Here is a 27,261-nt window from a genome sequence, read left to right as displayed (position 1 = left end):
CAAGAAATCTACTCAATTAGAATTTCCTCCTGAGAACTTTTGACTTCAGAAATTCGATCTCTTGATCTCTCAGTGTGTTTTCCAAATGACCCTCAAGCTTCTTTAAATAATCTTCTCGTTGACATTCAACGGTCCAAATTAAAAGCTAATCAATGGATAATATCATTTTAGCTTGATCCTCGTCTTCTTGTAGAAGCTACACCCACAATTAAATTAATACCTATTAATATTTTTAATTTCCCAAGTTTAGACTTAGGAGCCAATTAAAAATTATTAATTATTTTAATAAAAAAAATTCTGGGTGGAATTTTCCAAAATGCTTTGTGGGTTCTTTGGAATACATGCGCCCAAGCCTCCCTGCAAAATTTGAGGCCTAGAGCACATCCAATGCTACCCAAAATCAACAATAGCTCTTGGTAACCTCATTAGAAGCATAAATGGTACCTATGAGAAAAGCGAAAAAAAAATCATCTAATACAAAGCACATCATACATCAATCAAAAGGATGTCTAGATGACCTAAAGGAAAATGAGGTATGTATGCTTGTATTTGATAAAATAGAGTCATCTCATATGGTTGCAGGTAACATGGATAAATGCTCTATCTCGAGAGCATGGGTCACACGTTGACTGGATGAAATCAACATAATATGTACTCATATGAAATATGAGGTGGTTGACAAGAAATGGAGGAACTCTGATTGGAGGTTCTTGGAAAAGAAATGTGGGAAGAAAGAAAAGAAGAGATCATGAAATATCCAACCATGGAAAAGGCGATCAACATCCAAGGACTGAAAGATTTGACTATGATATCTCCATGAAAGATATGAAGACCCTGATGAAGTCTGAAAAAGAAAGAGACCCTTGATAATATATATCTTTTGGAGATGTGTCAATATGTATGCCGGATGCTGATGCAAACAGAAAGATGTCATGATGAAAGACCATCACAAAGGTAATTATGTTTATTTCTTATTTTTGAATAATATCTGGATGGGCTTATACAAGGCTGCCAAGGGAAGAGCTGTGGATGTCTTCCACAACTAATGCCCATGTAGCAGGATGAAAGATCCTTAAGGAAACATGGCATGAAGGAAGACCATATATGGTGTAATGGATCACTTTCCAATGAATGGAATGATGACATGACTGACTCATGGATGAAAGTGATGGATAGTCTATGCCCTACGAAAAGGTCCCACAAGATGTAGACTCTATGACAAAGAAGAAATTCATGACATGAAAGAAAGGAGTTCTACAAGTAGCTGGTTATCCCATAATCTCCACCGAGAAAGCTGCTGGAAGCAAGTGCCTAGTCAAAAGGGAGCTTGGTAAAGTCCCTGATTAAGAGGGAGCTTGGTTACATTCCTTCAATGGAATGGGTATATCCTCCTAAAGTTGAGAGGGAGAGATAGGCACATTATTCTTGTCTTCACTTGGGAAGACAGAATGGAGGTTTGGGTAAACATCTTGCATCCGATACTCTTTGAGGATGAGTTAGGGTATCCAAGATATGAGTAGTTATAGAGGACCAATATTGTTTGAGGACTGAGAATCCAAGATAAGAATAGCCCTGGTGGAACACACTCTGAGAACCTGGGTAGGGTATGTATCGAGAGAGACAATGATGACGGTGTCTATAAATCATTGGTCTCTCCAGCATTGTGCTCTGATCTTGTGGAGAGATAGAGTTGTTAGTAAAGGCCTTGGTATGTGACAATGTTGGAGGATATGATGCTAAACAGATGGGTTACCAATCCGACTCTTCTTAGGAGAACTCTTCAGATTGAGAAGGTCCAAGTACCTTGTATAGATTATGAATACCTCGCTAATTAAGAGGGAGCGTTGAAAAATGTAACTGGGTTCGGTCTTCATAATGACGTGTAATCGTGATTTTGTGCAATTGATGTAAAGAAGAAAAACAAAATTATTTATGTTATACTTGAGTCATGGGTTTCATGATCAAGGAATTTTATTTTTATAGTTAAAGCTCCCATTGTGAGCTATTAGGTTTTGTTATCAAGTCATAAAGTCTATTGAGTCAATGTCAAGTATTGAAGACCCATTTGGGCATATTATACATTGTAAAAAGTGAAGTTAATTGTGTCACAAACCCTCCAAGACCTTGTCACAATCTATACCTCATGTCGGACTTCAAAAGAGATGGAGATGTTTCTAGTATGGCAAGTCTACCTACCCCTTGGCACAAGTATGCTTATTTCTATTGGCAGATCACTATATAGTATATATTGAAGGATCTCAGCCTCCTTTAGGACATTAGTCGACCAAGCATAATAAAAGAAAGATAGAAGTGCGAAGATAAGAAGAAAGGAAGCTAATCACCAAGCGAAAGAATGAGAAGCATATCCGAGTTATTTCTGATCTGTTTTGAGCTAATATACCTCACACGTGTGAAGGAAATTGATGTCATCTGTTGCAGAAAAGGGCCAAGGCTAGCAAAGCTATCCTAGGAGGCAAATGAAGGGAGAAGTCATAGTATTCATCAAGCCAAATTACATGAGGAAGTCTTTCCATCCAAGCGAAGGGAAAACAAGTTACAAAAGTTGGTCAACATCCATCACACATGCTGCAACTAGGGTTTTTGAAGAGGCCGAGGGTTGCAGGTCTGATCCAAGAAGCCGAAATATGAAGGATAGCCAAGGAGGGAGAAGCAAGCAGTTTGACCATCGTTGACTCAAGAAAGAAGAAACAAATCAAGGAAGCTTTGTGACTTGGTCTTGGAGAGGTTAATAGGTCAAGGGTCTTTGTCTTGGAATTTGTCACTTGAAAAATTCTATGGGAAGAAGAATTTGTTTGGGTTTTCCTCTGAAGGTTGGAGAGGTTTTGGCCCTGGCTGATCGCCTACATTCTGTGTCTCTTGTCTCCTTATTGTTTATGCTTTGGTAGTTGTTTGATGAAGAAGAACACTATAATAATCTAAGCAAAGAGAAGACCCTAATCCAACGAAGTAAAAAGCATTCCCAAGTAGTGATCATCAAAGAGTAATCTCATAATCCTAATGCCCTAGATTTCTCAACAGTTGGGATTTGGCCTTTTGTTTTGTTGTTGTTAGTTATCTTTTGATTATGGAATCTTAATTTGTGGCTTTATGTGTATGGATGTTATAGCCTATGTTAACCCATAATTTTTGAGTTTTGAACAAATTTTGCCTGAGCTTGCAGAGGCTCTATTGGTGGCCCGCAATCTTTTTATTAAAGCTCTATACAATATTGTTAATCTTGAATTTTGTTACTGACAAATATTAAACCTTTAGATGTCATATGAGCAGGTTTGTGGAGCATACCTATTTCTATTACTAAATATATCTATAATTTAGGTTATAAATTGTGTTTTATTCTCTGTGTCTTCCCATTCAATTTTTAGTTTAATTTTGCCTTAATGATTTCTATGGGTCCCCTTTTTGGATCTTTGTTTCAGGATGACCAATCATTTGTTGAAATTCAAGAGAGGTCAAAACATCCTCAAAAAATAAAGTGGTTGAATACTATACCTGTTTTTGGAATCTGTCTTTGCATTTTGGATATATCCACGATGCTCTTTATAGTCCTTCAAGGAGGAGAGTTTGTTTATCATGAATGGCTTTTCCAAAGTTCACAACTCGCAACTTGGGTAAGTTGAAGTTGTAAGACAAACCTTGATAATTATATGAAATATTTTGATATGAACTCATCAAAAGTTTCTGATGTAGATTTCTGAATACATATATTTATTCTACATTTTTCAGTATGCAAAGATTTTTTTTTGTAATTTATTGTATTTTACTCATGTACAGGTGGGAATTCTAATTATAATGAGATATGAAAGACGCTATATTCTAACACAAAATTGGGTTCTATGTATCTGGTGGTTTATAAAGCCTTTCCTAGACCTGCCTCGTTTGTGGACAGTCTGCACATCATCAGAGGTATTGAGTGCTTGTGTGATATCAAAAGTTTTTCATTTTTGGTACTTTGGGACTGCATATAATTGGGTTTTATCGCTAAATGGAAAGCTTAGGCCATTGTTGTTACCCTGAAATTTGTTTCGCCCATGTAAGAGACATGTAGAATAATTTAATTGTGTTTAGTGTTTAGTGGAGAAATTTAAGCTTAAATTGAATTGAAAAGTTCATTCCTGCAATAAATTTTCCAGTACAAGTATTTCTTTTGTTTTGCAGTGGATATATTGTTTTCTTAGTTAATAGGTAGGCAACATTACTAGATGTTGGAACTTCCCTGAAAGGGATCAAACTAAAATATTTTTATAGAATCATGTCATATTATCAATATTTTTGAAGGTTAAGCTAGTGAAAAAGCATACAATTTTATTTTCGTCTGTCTCAGTTTCCAGTTTTCCATACACATTAAATACTTTTAGAGATATTTTTTGGTCTGTCTCAGTTTCCAGTTATTCCTAAACATTAAATACGTCTAGACATAATGTTGATGGGATGTCTTCTCTCTCCTATTTGAAGTTGTGGTTTTTATTTTATTTTATTTGATGCAAGTGTCTTTAACCAGTAAATTAACACACTATTCTGGATGTATAATACATAAATTCAAGTAAATGGTATCCTTGGCTACAAATACAGAAAAAAAATCCCTTATCGAAGGTTGGAGGAAGGTCTAATCTGAGTCAAATAATTAAGCTTGATTTTGCTAGGTGAGGTTTGTACAAGTTGAAAAATATGCTAAGTAAAAACCACAAGCATCATTAAATTCTGCAAGGTCCAGTTGCCTTGCAAAGAATGCCACAATTTTATGTTGTGATGCAGATAGATATGAAAAGATAAAGTGACAGAATTGATCGACTTTGTGGTTGCAATCAGATCATAAGAGAAGGTGACATAAAGTACAGGTTTGCAACCAAAAGCTGCAAGATGGACACTATTATCACAAAATCTAACACCTTAGTGCAAAGCATTCACAAAGCACCAAGCCTTAGTGGAACATCGGAAGTGTTTCCATTGTAATGTTAGCAACAACTTCCCTCATTTTAGTGTAGGATAAATCCAACACAACAGAGGCTTTCCTAGTAGGGATTAGGATTCTAAGGCAAGACACAATAAAGTCTAAGGCCTTTTAAGTATCTATGCAATTCACCACCAAAGAGATGTATCAAACGAGTTAGGATTTAGGTGGCTAATGATCGTCAATTCTAGATTTGGTTTAAGGTATTCTAGGGCTGATTTAGGGGGTTCACCAAGCAACAATCTCATTTAAAGCAATTTCCAAGTCACTCAAATCTGAAAAGTACCAATGGATGTTGTAAAACCTGTATAAAAAGGTAGTAGTAAACAAGTTACAACAGCAATAAAATTCAGCCCTCAATATGAGTTATAAACTAGTCGAAAATAGGTCTAAAATAATGAATTAATTTAGGGTTTGATTAACTTTTAAGATCTGAAAGTTACAAGGCATATAACAGCCAACCAAAACAAAAGGTCTAGTCCTAATTATGCAGCAATATAAATCAACAAGGCGTATTTTATGATTTGTCCAATAAAATGAATTTAGGTTAAATATGCGAGAAAAAACCTAGGATTATAGGTAAAAAATATTAAAGAGAACACTCAGGTCAAAAATATGCTTGAAACTCTAAACATATTGGTTTTTGATGGCTAAGATTTAAATATAAGCTAAATAGAACCCAATGTAGCATGACTTAGCGAGTACACACTGAGTGGGCCACGTATGACCGAGTCTGCTACGAAATGAGTGACTCAGCCATACTCAGCCCCACAGACTCGCCGCTGGCGAAATCCAACAAACTTAAAAAAATTCAAATTCGAGTGAGAAATTCGCTGCCATTTCCGCGCAGTAAGGGTTCAAAATGTAAAAACCCTTTATCTCCAGTTTTTTTCATCTTTCTTCCTCACCATATGAATCACCTGCAAAAAACAGGGACAAATTCTCTTCCATCCCAACTACTGCAAACTTTGACCAGTGCATTGCTTTCCTTTCCAGGCTGCTAATTTGCTAAAACACTATTATGTTTATTCCTTTCCATCTAAACAACGAAGGTGATGCTAAATTGTGATGTATAAGGGCAGAAAATGTTTAATATGCGAAGTTGCAATTGTGGTTGTTTCGCGTGCATGCACATTCTGTTGCCTGTTCAATAATGGTTTTTAAATAGGTCGTGGCTCGTAACTCATAATATCGTGAGATAGGCACAAGATAATATAACTTGTGTTAAATATTGTTATCATATGTGATACGTTTTTTATATATTAATTATATATAACATAAAGTTTTTATATTATATAATATATGTGTGAGAATAGTTAATAAGTTATATATTTAATGAATTAATATTATATTAAAAATATTTATATAATCATTTTATTAATATATATATATATATATAATTTTAAATTATTAAATAATTTAAAAATAAATTATATATGTAAGATATTATTATTAACTATAGATGCTAAATTTTTTCTTATATTAATTATAGTTGCCTCCCTAAACCTCTCTATGCCTTCTCTGCCTTGTACTCTCCGGATTTGGTAAACACTCCTTCGGACTACTATCCCTGCCCCTCATTGCAAGATCACTCGATCTCACTCCGGCAACTCAGCACTGCTACTCCATGGGCTGTCGGCAGTTTGCCCCAGCTACTCTCGTGGCGAGGGCAGGTAGTCGCGTGCCGATTGGCTATGGGTGTAGAATGCCCCCTACCGGGGGCTTTTCCCTAGGTGTCGAATAGTCGACTTAGAACTGGTACGAACAAGGGGAATCTGACTGTTTAATTAAAACAAAGCATTGCGATGGTCCCTGCGGACGCTGACACAATGTGATTTCTGCCCATTGCTGTAACAACCCTTGTGAAAATTCCATGTAAAAATATACAAATACCATGGATGATGGGACACATATTCCAAGATGAATGGTGGGCAAGACATCTTGGGGGTATTCATTTGGTTGTTTATGGCTAAGGAAATTGGCAAAGGCAATGGCTAAGGCATTAAAGAGGCAAAAAATTATTTTGGCACATTTATTTATGAAAATAATGGAAAATAGGAGAAAAAGGAGGTGAAAGGTCATAGGTTGCATGTGAGGAGGAAAATGAAGGAAAATAATGGAAAATGAAGAAAATAGAGGCCTCATTAATAAAAAGGCTTCTGAGGATCAGTGGGCAAGCTTCTACCTTTCAGTGTGATGACTTGGTCAGTTTAGCTTTGGAGATCTCTCATTATTCTCTCTCTCTCTCTCTCATACTCTTGGACACTTAGATTTTTCTTGGAGCATTTTGGCATTGGAGCAAGAAAGTCAAAGAACTAAATAGGAAGAAAAGATCAAGTAGGGAAAGCTAGGATAAAGCAGCTACAACAGGCTTCATTGCAGGTATCAACTTGCATGTGTATTTTCCTTGCTAGATTTGGCATGCATGGGATTGCATGTGTTTCTTTTCTACCATGGCATGGGTTTTGCTAGGTGTGACAGTATTTTCAGCCTAGCCTTGCCGTTTCCTAATAGCTTTGATGAGATGGGTTCTCTCATGTGTTTTGTGGGGGATTGCCGGATTGGATTCAAACCTAAGTGGGGTGGATCTCCGAATTGACAAACACATGGTGGTAGTGGTCCTTGAACCAGACTGAGGATGCACGAAGCCACTGGTCTAGTAACCCCTGAATCAGACTGTGGGTTGCAGTAAAGCCAGATTGTGTGCCTCGGTGGGCCTAGGAATCCTTGCCGGTGAATGGCGAGATATACGGTAAAGCCAAGAGGTGGATTTTCTCTCCATTGGGCCTAGTGATTCCAGGATGGAATGCACGGTAAAGCTTGGAGAGTATGTCTCGGTGTAGGGCCTAGTGATCCCTGGATTAGACTGCGGATGCACGGTAAAGCTTGAGAGACTAGGAGGCACTCAAATTCCTCACGGTGTAGGCGGAGAACTCCAGTGGCATCCACATTGATTGGTGTTTTTGATGTGTTCTATGAGTCCCACATTCATGCTTGGAATATGGCACGGGGGTGATTGGCTAAAGAGATACTTGGCTCAGCCAATCTATGGTCGGGTGGAACGTGGTAGTCCCATCACTGATTGGTTCATTGCATTTATTAATGAAAAATTCATTCCCTTGATTTTCATTTGCAAATGTGTATATATATATATATATATATATATGGATTTTGATGGCTGATATGTTTATTGTATTTTTGTTCCTATTATGTTGTTTATATGCACATTTACCCCAGAGGGTGTTACAAGTGCTCTGACTGTCAAAGTGAAGAAATTCAACCAAGCACGGGTAAACGACAGAAGTAACTACGACTCTCTTAAGGTAGCCAAATGCCTCGTCATCTAATTAGTGACGCACATGAATGGATTAACGAGATTCCCACTGTCCCGAAAGGAAAGAAAAGTACTAGGAAGTTCAACAAGCAAAGCAAGAAGAAATGGTTTAAGAAAAGTTTCTTCTCCAAAGAAGATATCTCCTCATTCGAAGAAGACAGCGATAACGAAGAAGAATTCAACGGAAGAGTATTTTTTTATGGCCAAGCACAATAAGCAAGAGGCACTTGACGAAGAAGGAGACGAAAAAGAAGAAATGACTGAGGTTAAATTTCAAAATGAAGTGATCAGGGTTATCAAAGAGCTCAAGGCCGAGAAGAAGCACTTCAACACTCTTGAAGACAAATTAAAGACAGAAAGGGAACATGTTCTAAATCTTAAAATCAAGGTTGAAGAATACAAACAAATTGAAGAATTGCTCAGGAAAGAATTAAAGGAAAGCAACAAGGAAAGACAAGCATTGGAAGCTGAAATCGTTTCTTTATGAAAGGAAGTAAAAAATGGAAAAAATCTTCAAAACTACACCAACAACTCAAAGACTTTGGATGAACTCATCAGCCCAACGATCATGCAGCAACAAGACTAGTCTTGGTTACAAAGAAAAATTCAAAAATGAGTCAAATCCTTCTATGACAAATAAAGAAGATGGATATGCAAAATCTACCAAGCAGGTAGATCTCCCAGCTAGATCAAGAGATCAAGGCTCACAGGAAGAACCTTGGAAGACAATTCCTTGAAGAAGATTTCCTCCCAGGTATCAACCTATCTTTTATGGTCATTGTTATTCATGTGGAAGGTTTGGACATAGAGCTGCAGAATGTCGCATGTATGTTTGGAATGAATATAATTCCAGGAGATCTCTCAGAAATGGATATTTTAGAACTCAATAGAATATCAACATATTTGATCATTTGAGAGATGATGTCGAATGTTACAAATGTAAAAGTTTTGGACACTTGGCCAAAGACTGCAGATTTGGAAGTTCTTCAAAGGAATTCTCGCAAAGTCAGAATGAACAAGTATGGAAAAGGAAGACTGAAAGGTGTGCTCTCGCTCTCAAGGCTCAAAGCAACATAAACGTATGGTATGTTGACCAATGTTGCACAAAGCGCGATCGGGATTTAATCGGCGCCGGGAAAAAAGCGGAAAAAATCGACAAAAGCGGGAAAAAAGCGTTTGGCACAAAAATATTCATTTTTTTTCAATTTTTTTAATATCTAAACCATCTACAACATAAAATAAATACATTGACACATAAATATGATAAAAAAAACTAATATATAAGATGTTTAATATCATTTCTAGCGCTAAAATCACACATAACATTGAATCATGTCCTGAATAGTAAGTCCTGAGTCCCAAGTCCAACTCAGCCTCAAAATATCAACAAAAAATATGATAATGTATCTCATCATGTCATAATGTCATATACAATAAAATGAAAGTCTAATCCTATTGATTTCCTCTGCCCCTCTTGCGAGAATATGGCACAGCTTTCTCTTTCCCTCTAGATGTAGAAGCTGGTGCCTGTGCTGGTGGAAATGGCAGTGGAGTCTGACGTGCTCTAGAAGCTGAAGAACTAGTAGTAGCAGCTACAGGAGGCTGAGGTGGACGGAGACCACGTCCTCTACTGGTGGTAGTGGTAGCCCGGGTAGGCGGTGTCACCTCCTCCTCCTTCTCCTCCAACTCCTCCTCCTCCTCCTCCTGCTCCTGCTCCTGCTCCTGCTCCTCCTCCTCCTCCTCCTCCTCCTCCCCCTCCTCCTCCCCCTCATCCTGCACTAACCAATCCTCAGTGGGATCCATGAGAGGCCTCTCGGTCTCAACCCTCCATTCAGCAGTGGTGTCAATCCCATCCAATGAGATGGCTTCCGTATTAGGTGTCTTCTCTAGCTGTTTCACCCACAATCGAAGATTGTAGTAGACATAGACCATGTCATTAAGTCTATGGGACTCCAACCTGTACAAAGTTCATGAAATAATAAATTAATAATTAATAATTAATATTATAAAAAAAATATTGTTTAAAACTTTAATGAATTCAAAAATTTATTTGGAAATTTGCAATATTTTAAATGTTTAAGTGTTAACCTATTGCGCTTCTTGTTGTGTATTTTTTCAAATACACTCCAATTGCGCTCACATCCCGAGGAGCTGCATGTTTGGCTGAGGATGCGTACGGCAAGATTTTGCAAAAGGGGTACTCTGCCACCATACATCTTCCACCATGCGTCTACAACAAAATTACAAATAAAATTTTAAATAAACATAAGAAAAAAATGGAATTTGAAGAAATAATGAAATTTGAAACAAAGTTACAAAGTACATACTACAAACTAAAAAATACCTGGCATTTTAACCGTCCTATCAATGACAGCCATCTCAAAGCCAAATGTGCCACCTGACAACTTATATTGCTCAATTTGTCTAGAGATCTCCATACGTTCTTCTGGAGATCTCACCATCTTCTGGACACAGGTTAATAATCCTTCCACGACCTCAACATCAAAATTAAACCCACATGCATAAGAAAATGCAGGGTTCAGGAAAAGCCCAGCAGCATGAATGGGACGATGGAGTGTGTTGTTCCATCGCTCATCAATGACGTTCCATAGAAGGAGTTGTCTCTGGAACCCATCATCTCCCTTGTCATCATAGTAGGACCGAATGGCTTCTTTGGCCCTGTCCATGGCTTCATACAAATAGCCCATTGCGGGCTTCTCACCATCAACCAACCGAAGAACCTTTACCAAAGGTTCTGTAACAGCGCACACCTCCTGCACTCCCGTCTAGAAGTCTTCCTGGTATGAAACTAGTCTGCAGACGGCCTCTCCTTCTGGTTTGCGGCTCATTGACGAAGCACGCCACTCCTCTGAAAGAAACATTCTCTTCAAATCCCACATAGAATTCAAGAGGGATTGAAGAGATATGAAACTCGTCGCAAACCGTGTAATGGCGGGGCGCACCAACTCTTTGTTGTTGGTGCATTTTCTCATCAAGCTAAGCACAGATGTGTGATTGTAAATAAATTTTGTGATGCTTTTTGATGAGTCAACAACCTCTTTGACAAAGGGAATTTTCCCTATGTCCTCTAACATCAAATCAATACAATGGGCAACACAAGGTGTCCAAAATAAAGCAGGATGCCTGTCCATAAGCATTCTACCAGTAGCAACATAATTTGCAGCATTGTCCGTTATGACTTGGACAACATTTTCTGCACCCACCTCCAAAATAAACACATCCAGCAAATCACATAAAGTTTTTGCATCTTTGATTTGATGAGTTGCATCAACAGATTTGATAAACATAGTCCCCTTGGGACAACTAACCAAGAAGTTTATAAGGGTTCTCCCCTTTTGGTCAGTCCAACCATCTGACATAACAGTGCATCCTGTTTGTGCCCATGATGCCCTAAAATCCTCCAATCTTTGGGTGCAGTCACGCTTTTCATCTTGAAGAAGCCGGCCTCTGAAATCATGAAGAGAAGGGATTTTGTACCCCGGGCCAACACTGGCAATAGCATCAACAGTAGGTTGGAAAAATGGATTATTCCTTATAATGCTGAAAGGAATATCACTCCAGAGGAGAAATTTTGTCATCAACTTGTCAGCTTGTTCTTTTTCAGTTCTTTTTAGCATTGAACCAATAGTTGGTTGTGAACCAGGTGTGGTTCGAGGAACAAAATATGATGATGCAGCTACCGGATTGACTGACGCTGCAGTAGAACCAGTGCCACTTGGCCCACTTCCTTCAGCTGACCTTTTTAGTTGCCTTTTGAGTTCTTCTTTGGCCTCTCTAGTGTGCTCTAATTCTCCCAATGCTCTCATGGCTTTTTGGATAATTTCAGCATTTGTATTTAGACAGGGCCCCACATCATGTCCAGGGATTTGTGCAAGGTGGAACTTCAACCTGTACACCCCCCCGAATATTTCCTTTCCACACAACTTGCAATACAAGTTTTGTCTATCATTCGGAGTTTTAGGGTCACCATATTCCCAGAAAGGATCCAATTTCCTTGGCATGTTTGTTTTTGAATTTTGAATTTGCAAACCTATGGAAAAAATTAAAAATAAGGATTAGGAAATAGGAATTTAGGATTACATAATACAAATTACAATTTAGCATTTGCAAAATTACAAGTTAATTATTTCCAAAATCCCAATTTCTAAACCCAAGTTACCCAACCAAATGCCAATGGCAAATGCCAAAAAACAATGAAAATTCAAAAAAAAAAAACAATGTTTAAAGAAAATGAGAAAATAAAAATAAAAAATTGGTTCTCATAGTCATAACAAATTACCCATCCCAAATCAATGAAAAATTTCAAAAAATTCTTTAAAAACAATGAAAACCAAAGTTTTTATAGAAACAAAACCAAAAAAAATTAATCTACATACCTCTTTTATGGACAAATTGGTGATCTTGGCTTGGATTCCTCCTAAAAATGCTTGGATTCGCTCCCAAATCCGACGGAAACCCTTCAGCTCCTCTCCCTCACCTCTTCTCCTCCTCCTCCGCGCGGCGACAGCACAATGAATTAAAAAAAAATCGAATTTGCCATATAAAAGCCCGCTGCCCGCGCCTCTGCCGATTTTTTCATTAAAAATCGCGATTTTTTGGAAAAAATCGCGATGTTTTCAAAAAATCACGATTTTTTCGATAAAAATCGGTATAAAAAAAGTGGCGATTTTTACGGATAAAAACCGCGATTTGATCGGGCAGATGAAAAAATCGCGCTTTTCCGATAAAATCGCGATTTTAACAACACTGATGTTGACAATGGTTTCTCAATGCATATGACTGGAGATAGAAATAAGTTCATATCCTTGAAAGAAAAGAAGGATGGAACAATATCTTTTGGAAATGATGGGTCTTCAAACGTCATAGAAGCAGGTGCGATCACTCTTGGAAGCAAGGATGCATTAGCAAAGGATGTGTTGCTGGTTGAAAATATGAATCACAATCTGCTCAGTGTTGGACGAATGTGCAATCAAGGACACACAATGTTATTCAACTTGAAGAAATGTGAAATTAGGAAAGGCAAATTTGGTAAAATTGCGGCTACAACAAGTAGAGCTCCAAACGACGTATATATTTTGGATGAGACACCTAAAGGGTGTTTCTTGGCAAAATAAGATGAGAGCAGGTTATGGCACAAACGAACGGGACATATAAATTTTGACAAATTGGTCAAGATCAGCAAAAAGGAAGGAGTTAGAGAAATGCCGAAAATCTGAAAACCTACCAATATGATATGTGAATCTTGTCGGCATTGCAAACAAACAAAAGTTGAGTTCAAGACAAAGGAACATTTTGTGTCATGTCCATTGGAACTAATACATACTGATTTATGTGGTCCTATGAGAACAAAAGGTTTAGACGGTGAATTATACTTTATGTTAATGATAGATGATTACACCAGAATGACAACCGTCATTTTTCTAAAGAAAAAGTTCGAGGCATCTGAATATTTCAAAATCTACAAGGAATTGGTCGAAAATGAAACCGATTTGAAGATCAATGTCTAAGATCAGATAATGGCGGAGAATTCACATCCAAAGCATTTCAACAATACTGTGATGAACATGGAATAAAAAGGCAATTCTCAACAGGCAGAACACCACAACAAAATGGAGTAGTTGAAAGAAAAAACAAAACCGTACAGGAAATGGCTAGAACCATGTTAAAAGACTCAAACTTAGACGATAAGTTATGGGTTCAAGCAATTGATACTGCCGTATTCATTATAAACAAAGCCCTTCTTAAAAACAATTGTAACATGACTCTGTACGAACTATGGAAAGGAAGACCAGCTAATGTCAAATACTTCAAAATATTTGGAAGTAAACGCTACATCAAAAGAGGACCAAAAATTGGGCAAGTTTGATTCACGTGTTGACAAAGGTATTTTCGTTGGTTATTCGCACAAAAGAAAGGCTTATAGATGCTACAATCTGAGGCAATAACAAATAGTTGAAAGTATAAATGTTACTTTTGACGAAGACTATGTTCTAAAGGATAACAATGAGATCATCTCTTCAAGCAAATCTAAGGGGCTTGAGGTAGAATATGTGAAGGATGAAGAAGCAGCTCCAAGTTCGCTCTACTAAACTAGTCTATAATTAGGTCATCATGGGAGATTGGGCATAACTCTTTCTTGAAGAATCCAATCTTGATCAGACCTATGGGGTTGGAAAGAGGACTCAAAGGGCTACCACAGGACGACATTTCAGACCTTGGAGACCCAAAATTACATAGATACAACAGATTCAATATTGAGCTCGTAGAAGGCAAGAAAAAACATGCATTCAAGGATAACTGCAGTAAGGACCCACATCAACAGTCAAGAGTAAGTCTCCTACAACAAGGTATCTATGATTAGTGTTTACATTTGAAATATGAGTATCATCTCTGACATATGTTTTTGCAGGACAACGTAAGTATATACAGGGTCTCGGTTATATCTCTATGTCTTTATATGTCATAGTTAGTTTTGATACCACATTTCGGATGTCCTATTCTTGATACTACACATTTGATGCTACATATTCTTGATGCTACACCAATTCTGCTAAATCTATATGATGTTGTAAGTTCATGTTACTTGTCTTTTCATAGTTGATAGAATGGTCTTTGTTTTTGTACTTAGAACTTGGTGCATCACAAGTCTAGGGTTTGTCATCAGTTTTTATTGTATATATCTTTAGGTCAATTTTGGATATAGTCTTGCATAGAGTCCAGGCCTATATCAAGAGTGGGAGTCTGTCTACTGCTGCAACAAGTCAACAACAAAAGTGACAAGCACACTTCAAGTACGCATTGTAATTTTAATTTGTATTTATTCATTATTATGCGCTTACATGTGTTTTGTAGGCAGAGGTAAGTTGAAGGGTATTTTGTTTTGTTTTGGGATTGGTTTCGTTGGGCAAATTTTTCATGCAGGTATAAGAAGATTCAAGTACAACTTCAAGCAAGAATTCAAGAGTAGAAGTATCAAATCAAAGGAAGCATTGCAGCGGATATCCTTTGAAGACATGACAACCATCCATATATTGTGAAGAAGTGTCAAGGCCAAAAGTGTCATCATTGGAAGAATCATTATTGTAAAAGAGTCAATCTGCCTAGAGTCAAAAAGGCATTATTGGGAGGTATAGGAGTCTCTGTTGGGATAATGTCATGGTTGGGTTGCAGGTCATAGTGTGATTGGGTGTTCAGTCAAAATCTTTGTAAATCATATTGTATCCTAGATCGTTGTCCCTGATATGGGAATCCACACTCTTGTCTCATTTCAGTCATTATAGGGTCGCAGGGAGGTGCTAGGTAGGTGCATGTAGTCGCTTATAGGTTGGAGCCTGTGAACACTTCAGGGTGGTAGGTTGGTCTAGGACGTTGGGGGATCCATTCAATTGACTACCAAAGAAACCAGGGCATTGGGGCGTCCTTCCAGTGGGAGCTGGAGAAGAATGCTTTTCTAGAATTCTAGGAACTTGTTGCTTTCATTTCAGTTGGGGCTGAAGATTAAAGAATTTATTAGAAAAGCGTTCGGTGGTTTTTGATCTGGAGGGGGCCCTAAACAACCTTCCCGACTTGTCTTCCTGACTTGCCATTCCTCGTTTGGAAGTTGTAAATTCAAATGGCGATGCTAACCGAAATTGAAATTGAAAGATGTCTTAAGATCGTTCAAAGTGGTGTCTCTGAAGAAACTGGGTGATTAGGCATCCGGTATCTAAAAGTGAATTTGGTAGGCCTATATATATGAATTTCAAATCTGTGGTTTGTCCACCTCAATTGGCGGGTAGGGTTCGATATAAAGATATAGGGTACGCAGTTAGTGAATTAGTAGATATAGGGTTCAAATAATAGGGTATGCAGCTAGTAGATGATCAAGAGATCAAGATGCCGTAGCAGTTAGTTTAGTTAAGAATTAGGTAAGACAATTCTTTCTTCTCTTTCTTCATATTTCATATATGTTATTATGATATGACGTGCCTACGTGCGATAAATACTCTTCCTAGCCTCCCTCCTCTTAGCCTCCTCCTAGTCTCCTCCTAGTTTCCTATAGTCTCTCCTACCTAGCCTCCTCTACTCCTCCTGCTATGCTGCTGCTATCTATACTGAGAATGCCATCCTGCATCCGCCGATCATCCCGCATCCGATCATGCCGCATCCGGTCTAAGGGGTATAGTTAGTAACCCCTCGGTCTAACCCTTCCCTTCCTTGACTGTCTAACCCTTGATTAGACTATAAACTAGGCTACACCCTTGATGAGGCTACACTAGGCCATGAGAGGCAGAACGAAGCCTGTCCTGCTACCTGCCCTCCCTGCCCTGTTCTCGCCCTGTCTTGTGCACTGTCCGAACCGTTCCGAACCAGGCGTAACTCCTCCCTCCCTGTTATCTCCTGTCCAACTAGACCAACTAGCCCTTGCACTTTTCTTTCCTCTGATCCCGAAGTTGGTCCTATGCTCTCCTATCTGGCCCGTCCTGTTTGTTCCTCTCAAATGCTCTCCTATCCGAACCGGATTATGCTCGATTATGAAAATGCTCCTCTTCTATCTGAGCTCTCCTATCTGAACCAGACTATGCTTGACTATCGGTAACTAATCTAAGACTCCTATCGGGAACTAACGCTTAACTCTCCCCTAAAAACTATGCACTTCTCTCCCTCTAATTGTTGTTTGGATATCGGAGAATTTGGTTTTCGGAGGTGGATAATAATGGAATGTGCTTTTTGGATGAGAATTTCGTTTCGTTGCTGCTTTTAATATGTCTGAAGAAGTTCAAAGCAAAGGTATGCCTATGGTCCTCTCCTGGTGGGGTAATGATCTCGAGGTGCAAGAAGTTTCATTTGAGAATGGAAGGTCCCGGAGGGGCTTGTGCTTCCTAGTGTAAGGAGAAAACATAACTCCATAGGTCTTGCCCCTGACTTTAGGAAGTCTTTCTCTAACGGAGTCTCTCGTATATTAAAGATAGCAATAAATAATTAAGGCCAAGGAGAAAATAGTAAGTTACATAACTCCATAGAATAGAAACTCCTCTCCTTATCAGTCGAGCCCCCTGTCGGGTCCTTGCCCCCCAGAGGGACAAGCGGCTTCGCTCCTTAATTAAGAAAATTAGATCTTATCTAAGATAACTAGTTGTTCATCAAACATTCCAAATCCTCTTTTGGCACCTTTGAAGTATAATACTTGGGTCACGTCATTAGTAGGACAAGGACGTGAGTGGATCCCAAGAAAAAGAAGGCTATGAAAAACTACCTGTTGTTGCGCAGATTGGCACGACAACGCTCGGACCGGGGGCTGTCACTCTGATCCCCGATCCCTCCGTTTAAGCCTGTCTCCCGCGGCTAAGGGGGGTAGACCCTGCGAGATAGTGAAGACCAACTGTCAAACAGTTGGGTGGGAGACACGATACACGATATGATAAGCACCTGATGGATTTAGAGATTTAATAGACCAGTGCCTTAAGAGATTGTTATTAAAATGATTACTTGTTAAATGATATGAAAGGATGGACCATGAACAGCAATCATCTGTCATCCGCTAAAAACACAATGCTCTTAAAATGACAAAAACGATATCCAGCAGCTAAAAATTTGAAAAGATGAATGCTTTAAATCACCACGAATCATAAACCATTAACCAGATATCAACTTCGCATCTCGACTTGAAAGTTCAGCATGAAAGATATAACATGAAAACAACTGAATCTGGCAAAAATAAATTTTCTACGAAATTTATATATATATATATATATATTTTTTTTTTTAAATCTTTTTCATTTTTTTTTTTTTTTAAATGAAAATCTAAAAATCTAAAAATTTAAATTTTAAAATTCTATTCTAAAACTAAACTATTCTAAAAATCCCTTTTTATTTAAAATCTACACAATCTAAGAAAAAAAAAATTAAAATCTAAAAAGCTAAACTAAAATTGAAAATTAAAAAAAAAAAATTAAACTCTAAAATTATAAAAGATCAAACCTAACCAAGACTAAAACAGCATCTAACCTAACAAATATTTTAATAATCCTAAAAAATATACAAATAACAAAGCTAATTGAAATCTAATATACATAACCATATAAAGCAAAAATAAAAAAAACTAAACCTAGAAATCAAACGCAATGGAAACGTAACCAAATGCATGTGTATATGAAACTTCAAACAAAAAAAATAAAAAATAACCTACATGAAACGCATCGAAAGGAAATGAAACACTGAAATGCGAAATGGAGCGGGGCATGAAAACTATATGGAAACCCTACGACGGAAACCGAATCATAACGCACCAAACAAACTTAAGGAAATCGAGCCAAAATGCGTGAGCCTCAGCCTCAAAAGAAAACGATTGCTGTTACAGGTTTTGTGAATTTTTGTGAACGCGGGTATGAACGAAGTCTGAGCAGGAGTGCGGCCACGTGAGATCAGTGACCAGCAAAAACTCTGAAAGGAACAGCGGCAAAGAAAGACAACACGTAACCCTGCTCATATGCCAAAGACTGAACGCGATTCCTTCATGCGAAAGCAGAGAGATAGACTGCCGAGGGTTGAATGTCGATTTTTTTTACCTCAGAAGGCTATATGACCAGCGCATTTCAATTGATCGATCTGGATCAAATATTTAATTTTATAAAACGGAGTTCTGGATTCAGAAGTTGTCTAGATCTCATCTCATTTCTTTGTGATGTTCATGATTTTTCAGTAACATGGCTTGATTACATTGCTCAATACGCTTCACCAGAAATCAAATCACAAATTACTCAAATCGAAAAACTAAGTTGCAAATACCTTCACGCTTCCATCATGCTAAAAAAATTTCTCTGTCGTTTTTTAGTGATGTACTTGCAGGTTAATGAGACAGCAGGTTTTTTGGAAATACCTGGGATGATTTAAAAAAAAAACGCAGGACGCACATCTATTCACGCTTGTCTCTTATGTTGGCACAAAATGCTTCAGCAGCGTTTGGAAACAATTCACGCCGCCACTCGGTCCTGTTAAATCAATCTATGTGTTCTGAGACCCAAAACGATTGCACATCTTTTTTTTTTTTAAGTTGTATCAAATGGCTGGTAGAATAAAAGAATCGTTTGTGGATGGCTGAGCTGGAGAGGAAAAGGGTTCGAATAGCAGATTTCCCAGCAAATGATTTGATGTGAAACCCTTCCAGATCTGCAAAACCCTGGACAGCGAAATGATAACCCTGCATAATTTTTCTTCCAGATCTTATCTCAGATCTGCATCCTGCAAGAAGGAAAACAAAACCTGGCAGATGCACAAAATTTTAAAGTAAAACCTAAAATTACAAAAAGATGCAGTAAACTAAATCAAAACCCTAGGTCTAACAAAAAATTTACAGCTCTGGACAGCCAGATTTGACAATAAATGCAGTGATATTTTGAAATATATCAGAACTTTTTGAACTTCACTGTGAACAGAAAGAAAATCTCTCATTGTAAAACAGAAAAGAAACTTTAAATGATTAACCCAGGGAGCAATCAGCTGGGCTCTGCACAGAAAGTGCTTGCGGGAGTTGGCTGGTTCAGCCGAGAACTTCCCCGAACGCCCACAAAATTTCCTTCAAAAAATGTTTTCCTGCACATCTCAAACAACCATCAGCAAAGAGAGAGAGAAAGCTGCTAGATCTCAGGAAATAATGGAGATACCTGCCATTATTTCAGAAACCCTAGCAGCCCTCAAACCCTAGCAGGTGAACAAGATACCTGTGCTCACACTGCTCTAAAAAAAAAAGGCTATGATTAATGGCTGAAAACTGAAATATGCAGAAAATTAAAGATCTCACAGCAATTCCAGAGAGCAACACCAACACGATTTGGACCCCAAAGTCTTTTTATTAACCAGAAAATCAGATTACAAGAGAGATTTTCAGTACAGACTCACAGATCAGATGATCTGAAATGACCACCTAAGACCCTATAAAAAGGAAATGATCCTAACGGCTAGTTCTAGTGATCCATGTAGAGATGATCTCGACCGTTGATGAGGATCAAGACATCTCTTGATCTCATCCGTCGATTTATTAACTTAAAATATTATTATTTTATTAGTTAGGGTTTTGCTTTATTTTTTAATTTTTTTTATTATTTTTTATTATTTTATTATTTTATTCGTTTTTTAACTTTTTTAATTCATTTTAAAATGGATCACTGAACTAAGCCTTCGGAAACATCACCTAAGACCTAGGACTTAGGACTCATGAGGGGATTTAAAACATTTCTCAACCCTCAGGAGATATTACATCATGACTTTTACAAAATTACATCTTAAGGGACAAACCCATTTAATACAGACCCTCACAAAACACCCAGCTCTGCGACACAACGATAATCCAGCAGATTAACACATAAGACTCTCCTAAAGTTCTGATGACGAAATCCATCCCGGCTTTGGGGTCAGGTTTGAAGGAAAACTCTGCCGATCGTGGATCGGTGAGACGAAAAACCTCCCGGGACGCAGATCATCATTAGAAAGTTAGGTCCACCTAGGCATACATGACTCTGATCTGCTTAGATTATTTACAACTTATACATGCAGACTGGGTTTACAACAAAAATGATCAAGCTGTCGATGACTGTACGCTGGCACGGACATGTCGCTCAGGAGCTACCCCTCTCTGCCAACAGAAAGGAGGTGTACTGCATGGGCAGTTGACCAGTAGGGGTCAACATCTGGCTCTACTTGGGGACACGTTGCTGCTTGCAGGAATGTGAGAATCCAGAATCTGCATCCATACAACACACAGATAAAAATAAGTAGCGTCCATTCCAAAATCATCATATACATTAAGCACAGGAAAGAGAAAAGCTCTTCATTTATTAACTATCTAAAGCAGAAATGAAAATGCGGAAAAAACAAGGAAGTAGGGTTAGAAATACGATACAAAGGATGCCCTACGGCATCAGATGTGTTCAATATAGTGCATACTGAGCATTTGCCTGCTTTCAGGCAAATCTGTCGGCTGCTTGTCGGATGTGCCATGTCCAATTTTGCATATGGTAGGACTCTTTCCTATCCGAAAATCAAGCTGCTCACGACCGTCTGATGCATCAAATCTTCGTCTAATCTTCTTCCTCTTGCGCTTCTTCTTTCTGGCAGGATGAATTACTGATGATCTGGAACTTTCTGTTTCGAAACTATCAGATGAAGTGTGTAAGATATGCATGCTAAGTCCCTTTGTGTCTTGCATCTGATTTTTATCGTTTTTTAGCTTATTTGGATCACCTTTAATTATCCACCTAATGACCTCCTCATAGTAAGATGGAACTTGTTGCGGCAAATGAGAAGGCTCCTGGTTTCTCTTATCATCTGACCATTGTTGAATCTTTTGAACTTGTATTCTAATGGCATCAATCTGACTAGAGCATTCATCCCTTATAGCGCTGATTTGCATGGCATGGTTTTCTTGCATGTGTTTTATTACCTTATCATTATTCTCCTCTATGTCCATCAAGCAATGTTGCATGAAATTTATCTCTTCTTTATGATTCGCTTGCATGTCAGCCAACTGATTGTTATGATTGAATGTCATAGAGTCAATTTCCCTATCATGATCAGCTTTCATGGTCACCATATTTTCCTCTAAGACTGACATCTTGCTTTGCATGCTTCTAATTTCTGTTTCATATCTAATTTTCATGGCCTCAATTTCCTTAGCATGCTGATTTTGCGTGACCTCCAACTCCCTATTACGTTTTTCCAAGTGGGTGCCTAAAGTTTTAACATCATTGATAAGACTAGTTTGATTGCTTTCCAGATTTTTCACCAGCATCTTTAAATCTTGTATTATTTGCTTTTGCTCCTCCTTTTCAGTGTCATTTATCCCTGATTTTTCACTATGATGATCTGCAATATTTCCGGTGGATGACACATTCTGACCTTGAAATCTTTCTTCAACAGTTGAATTACTTTCTTTCTGTTCAACAATTTTAGAAGTAGAAGGCAAGCTGTTTGGACTATCTTTAAAAGCATTGAGAATGTCTTGTAAATAAGTGAAAAAATCATTAGGAAAGTTATTAAACCAATTCAAGGCATCACCCTCTAAAGAACGGACAAATAGACGCATCTTGAAATCTTCATTATTATATTGAGGAAATCTACAGTATAAGATCATTACACAAGTAAACATGTTTAAATGCCTTTTAACAGCGACCGAATCATCACCTGAGAACTTAAGTAATTTACCAATGGCCTCTTTCGGAAGATCATGGAGATTATCAGTAAAATGACATGGTTTAAATGAATAATCCATGATGAACAATAAGGGATCAGATGGATGATAGAACTAGCTCTTTGCTCAAGAAAATCAAAAGATGAAAGAAGTGGAGTCGCCACTTGAACAACAAATCTGATTCTAAGATCCGAGAAGCAATCAACAAACAGATATGTGGTAGGCTTCTTGTCTGGGAAAAAATAAGAAAATGGAGTCGCCACCCAAACAAGAAACACACCGAAGAGATGCTGCTGATATGTGATGAAAAGATGCCAAAATATTGAATCTGCCAGCTCAAGTGAGAGATGAGAAGATGCATGAAAAGTCGTTGAAACACCGAGAAAAGGTATCCCCGGGAACGGCGCCAAAAAATGTTGTCGCGCAGATTGGCACGACAACGCTCGGACCGGGGGCTGTCATTCTGATCCCCGATCCCTCCGTTTAAGCCTGTCTCCCGCGGCTAAGGGGGGTAGACCCTGCGAGATAGTGAAGACCAACTGTCAAACAGTTGGGTGGGAGACACGATACACGATATGATAAGCACCTGATGGATTTAGAGATTTAATAGACCAGTGCCTTAAGAGATTGTTATTAAAATGATTACTTGTTAAATGATATGAAAGGATGGACCATGAACAGCAATCATCTGTCATCCGCTAAAAACACAATGCTCTTAAAATGACAAAAACGATATCCAGCAGCTAAAAATTTGAAAAGATGAATGCTTTAAATCATCACGAATCATAAACCATTAACCAGATATCAACTTCGCATCTCGACTTGAAAGTTCAGCATGAAAGATATAACATGAAAACAACTGAATCTGGCAAAAATAAATTTTCTACGAAATTTTTTATATATATATATATATATATATTTTTTTTTTAAATCTTTTTCATTTTTTTTTTTTTTTTAAATGAAAATCTAAAAATTTAAATTTTAAAATTCTATTCTAAAACTAAACTATTCTAAAAATCCCTTTTTATTTAAAATCTACACAATCTAAGAAAAAAAAATTAAAATCTAAAAAGCTAAACTAAAATTGAAAATTAAAAAAAAATAATTAAACTCTAAAATTATAAAAGATCAAACCTAACCAAGACTAAAACAGCATCTAACCTAACAAATATTTTAATAATCCTAAAAAATATACAAATAACAAAGCTAATTGAAATCTAATATAAATCTAATATACATAACTATATAAAGCAAAAATAAAAAAAACTAAACCTAGAAATCAAACGCAATGGAAACGTAACCAAATGCATGTGTATATGAAACTTCAAACAAAAAAAATAACCTACATGAAACGCATCGAAAGGAAATGAAACACTGAAATGCGAAATGGAGCGGGGCATGAAAACTATATGGAAACCCTACGACGGAAACCGAATCATAACGCACCAAACAAACTTAAGGAAATCGAGCCAAAATGCATGAGCCTCAGCCTCAAAAGAAAACGATTTGCTGTTACAGGTTTTGTGAATTTTTTGTGAACGCGGGTATGAACGAAGTCTGAGCAGGATTGCGGCCACGTGAGATCAGTGACCAGCAAAAACTCTGAAAGGAACAGCGGCAAAGAAAGACAACACGTAACCCTGCTCATATGCCAAAGACTGAACGCGATTCCTTCATGCGAAAGCAGAGAGATAGACTGCCGAGGGTTGAATGTCGATTTTTTTACCTCAGAAGGCTATATGACCAGCGCTTTTCAATTGATCGATCTGGATCAAATATTTAATTTTATAAAACGGAGTTCTGGATTCAGAAGTTGTCTAGATCTCATCTCATTTCTTTGTGATGTTCATGATTTTTCAGTAACATGGCTTGCATGGCTTGATTACATTGCTCAATACGTTTCACCAGAAATCAAATCACAAATTACTCAAATCGAAAAACTAAGTTGCAAATACCTTCACGCTTCCATCATGCTAAAAAAATTTCTCTGTCGTTTTTTAGTGATGTACTTGCAGGTTAATGAGACAGCAGGTTTTTTGGAAATACCTGGGATGATTTAAAAAAAACACAGGACGCACATCTATTCACGCTTGTCTCTTATGTTGGCACAAAATGCTTCAGCAGCGTTTGGAAACAATTCACGCCGCCACTCGGTCCTGTTAAATCAATCTATGTGTTCTGAGACCCAAAACGATTGCACATCTTTTTTTTTTTTTTTTTAAGTTGTATCAAATGGCTGGTAGAATAAAAGAATCGTTTGTGGATGGCTGAGCTGGAGAGGAAAAGGGTTCGAATAGCAGATTTCCCAGCAAATGATTTGATGTGAAACCCTTCCAGATCTGCAAAACCCTGGACAGCGAAATGATAACCCTGCATAATTTTTCTTCCAGATCTTATCTCAGATCTGCATCCTACAAGAAGGAAAACAAAACCTGGCAGATGCACAAAATTTTAAAGTAAAACCTAAAATTACAAAAAGATGCAGTAAACTAAATCAAAACCCTAGGTCTAACAAAAAATTTACAGCTCTGGACAGCCAGATTTGACAATAAATGCAGTGATATTTTGAAATATATCAGAAATTTTTGAACTTCACTGTGAATAGAAAGAAAATCTCTCAATGTAAAACAGAAAAGAAACTTTAAATGATTAACCCAGGGAGCAATCAGCTGGGCTCTGCACAGAAAGTGCTTGCGGGAGTTGGCTGGTTCAGCCGAGAACTTCCCCGAACGCCCACAAAATTTCCTTCAAAAAATGTTTTCCTGCACATCTCAAACAACCATCAGCAAAGAGAGAGAGAAAGATGCTAGATCTCAGGAAATAATGGAGATACCTGCCATTATTTCAGAAACCCTAGCAGCCCTCAAACCCTAGCAGGTGAACAAGATACCTGTGCTCACACTGCTCTAAAAAAAAAAAGGCTATGATTAATGGCTGAAAACTGAAATATGCAGAAAATTAAAGATCTCACAGCAATTCCAGAGAGCAACACCAACACGATTTGGACCCCAAAGTCTTTTTATTAACCAGAAAATCAGATTACAAGAGAGCTTTTCAGTACAGACTCACAGATCAGATGATCTGAAATGACCTAAGACCCTATAAAAAGGAAATGATCCTAACGGCTAGTTCTAGTGATCCATGTAGAGATGATCTCGACCGTTGATGAGGATCAAGACATCTCTTGATCTCATCCGTCGATTTATTAACTTAAAATATTATTATTTTATTAGTTAGGGTTTTGCTTTATTTTTTATTATTTTATTATTTTATTCGTTTTTTAACTTTTTTAATTCATTTTAAAATGGATCACTGAACTAAGCCTTCGGAAACATCACCTAAGACCTAGGACTTAGGACTCATGAGGGGATTTAAAACATTTCTCGACCCTCAGGACATATTACATCATGACTTTTACAAAATTACATCTTAAGGGACAAACCCATTTAATACAGACCCTCACAAAACACCCAGCTCTGCGACACAACGATAATCCAGCAGATTAACACATAAGACTCTCCTAAAGTTCTGATGACGAAATCCATCCCGGCTTTGGGGTCAGGTTTGAAGGAAAACTCTGCCGATCGTGGATCGGTCAGACGAAAAACCTCCTGGGACGCAGATCATCATTAGAAAGTTAGGTCCACCTAGGCATACATGACTCTGATCTGCTTAGATTATTTACAACTTATACATGCAGACTGGGTTTACAACAAAAATGATCAAGCTGTCGATGACTGTAGGCTGGCACGGACATGTCGCTCAGGAGCTACCCCTCTCTGCCAACAGAAAGGAGGTGTACTGCATGGGCAGTTGACCAGTAGGGGTCAACACTACCCAGACCCAAAGGTGTGAAAAAGCTTGTGTGGTTTCCTTGGTCTTACTGGCTACTACAAGAAATTCGTGCAAAGTTATGGTAGTAGATTGTAGCCCCATTGACTTCCTTGCATAAAAAGAATGCCTTTGTGTGGAACGATGTCGCCGAACAGGCCTTTCATGCCTTAAAGGATGCCAAGTGCGTTTAGCTCTTTCCCGCACCAGTTAGCCAGTTCAAAAGCCGATAGATATATCCCAAGCTAGCAAAATCAGTTATCTCATTCCATCCCACTAGCCAGCAAGCGATAAGTTCAAAGCTACGGAATGACCTTACCAACTGAACCTTGAAAGTGATGTTTTCTTGAATTAAGAATCCCATTTCACGACGTTTCAAACAGATAGGCAAGATGGCTAAGCTAGGATTGCAATGGTATTGCTGCTTTAGACCCGATCGATTCGATCTTTCACTCTCCGGGATGGGATAAGAACCGGGGATGGATGAATGGATAGATGGTTAGCTGGCTGGGGAGCTGGGTTCTTTAGCTTGCTTACTGGTGGGCAGGCTGACTGGCTTGCTGGTGGTAGAAGAAGCATCTAATCCATCTATTTCTGAACCCATCACTTTGATAGAGAAAAAAAGACAGATCAATACGAATGGTCATACCATACCTGTGCCAGGGGTAAAGTGGGGCTACAGCGTGCTAAAGTGTCCCTAGAACTAAAATGGCCACCATAGCATTGCTTTCTCCCATCCCAGCACCCGCCGCCTAATACTTAGCCTACCTAATGGTGGTGGTTTCCCCGGGACCCTTCCCCACTGCTTTATCGATACCAGACTGGCAGGACCTTATGAAGAACACCGCTTACTGCCTTCTTACCGCTTACCTTTACAACCACAAGTAGACGTCACAACATACCAACTTGATTTAAAACAGACCGGGAGGAGGAAGCAGCTTA

At 38.1% G+C, this 27,261-nt stretch overlaps 1 protein-coding gene across 2 annotated transcripts in view; it reads left to right on the top strand.

Moving 5' to 3' along the window:
* Positions 1-27,261, top strand: part of ABCC13 (multidrug resistance-associated protein 11) — a 547,614-nt gene that overhangs the window by 51,299 nt on the left and 469,054 nt on the right. For both annotated transcript variants that reach the window (XM_089375024.1, XM_089375023.1), the window contains exons 4-5: positions 3,438-3,629; positions 3,793-3,924. In XM_089375024.1, coding sequence (XP_089231150.1) covers positions 3,438-3,629; positions 3,793-3,924 — 324 coding nt within the window. The remainder of the gene's footprint in view (positions 1-3,437; positions 3,630-3,792; positions 3,925-27,261) is intronic.

This window comes from Pinus tabuliformis, chromosome 8, assembly GCF_031772625.1.
Source record: "Pinus tabuliformis cultivar Carrire ecotype Pingquan chromosome 8, CPIR1, whole genome shotgun sequence".
Lineage (NCBI taxonomy): Eukaryota > Viridiplantae > Streptophyta > Pinopsida > Pinales > Pinaceae > Pinus > Pinus tabuliformis.
The sequence above is the reverse complement of the archived record's forward strand: the minus strand, read 5'-3'. Positions and strand labels throughout refer to the sequence as shown.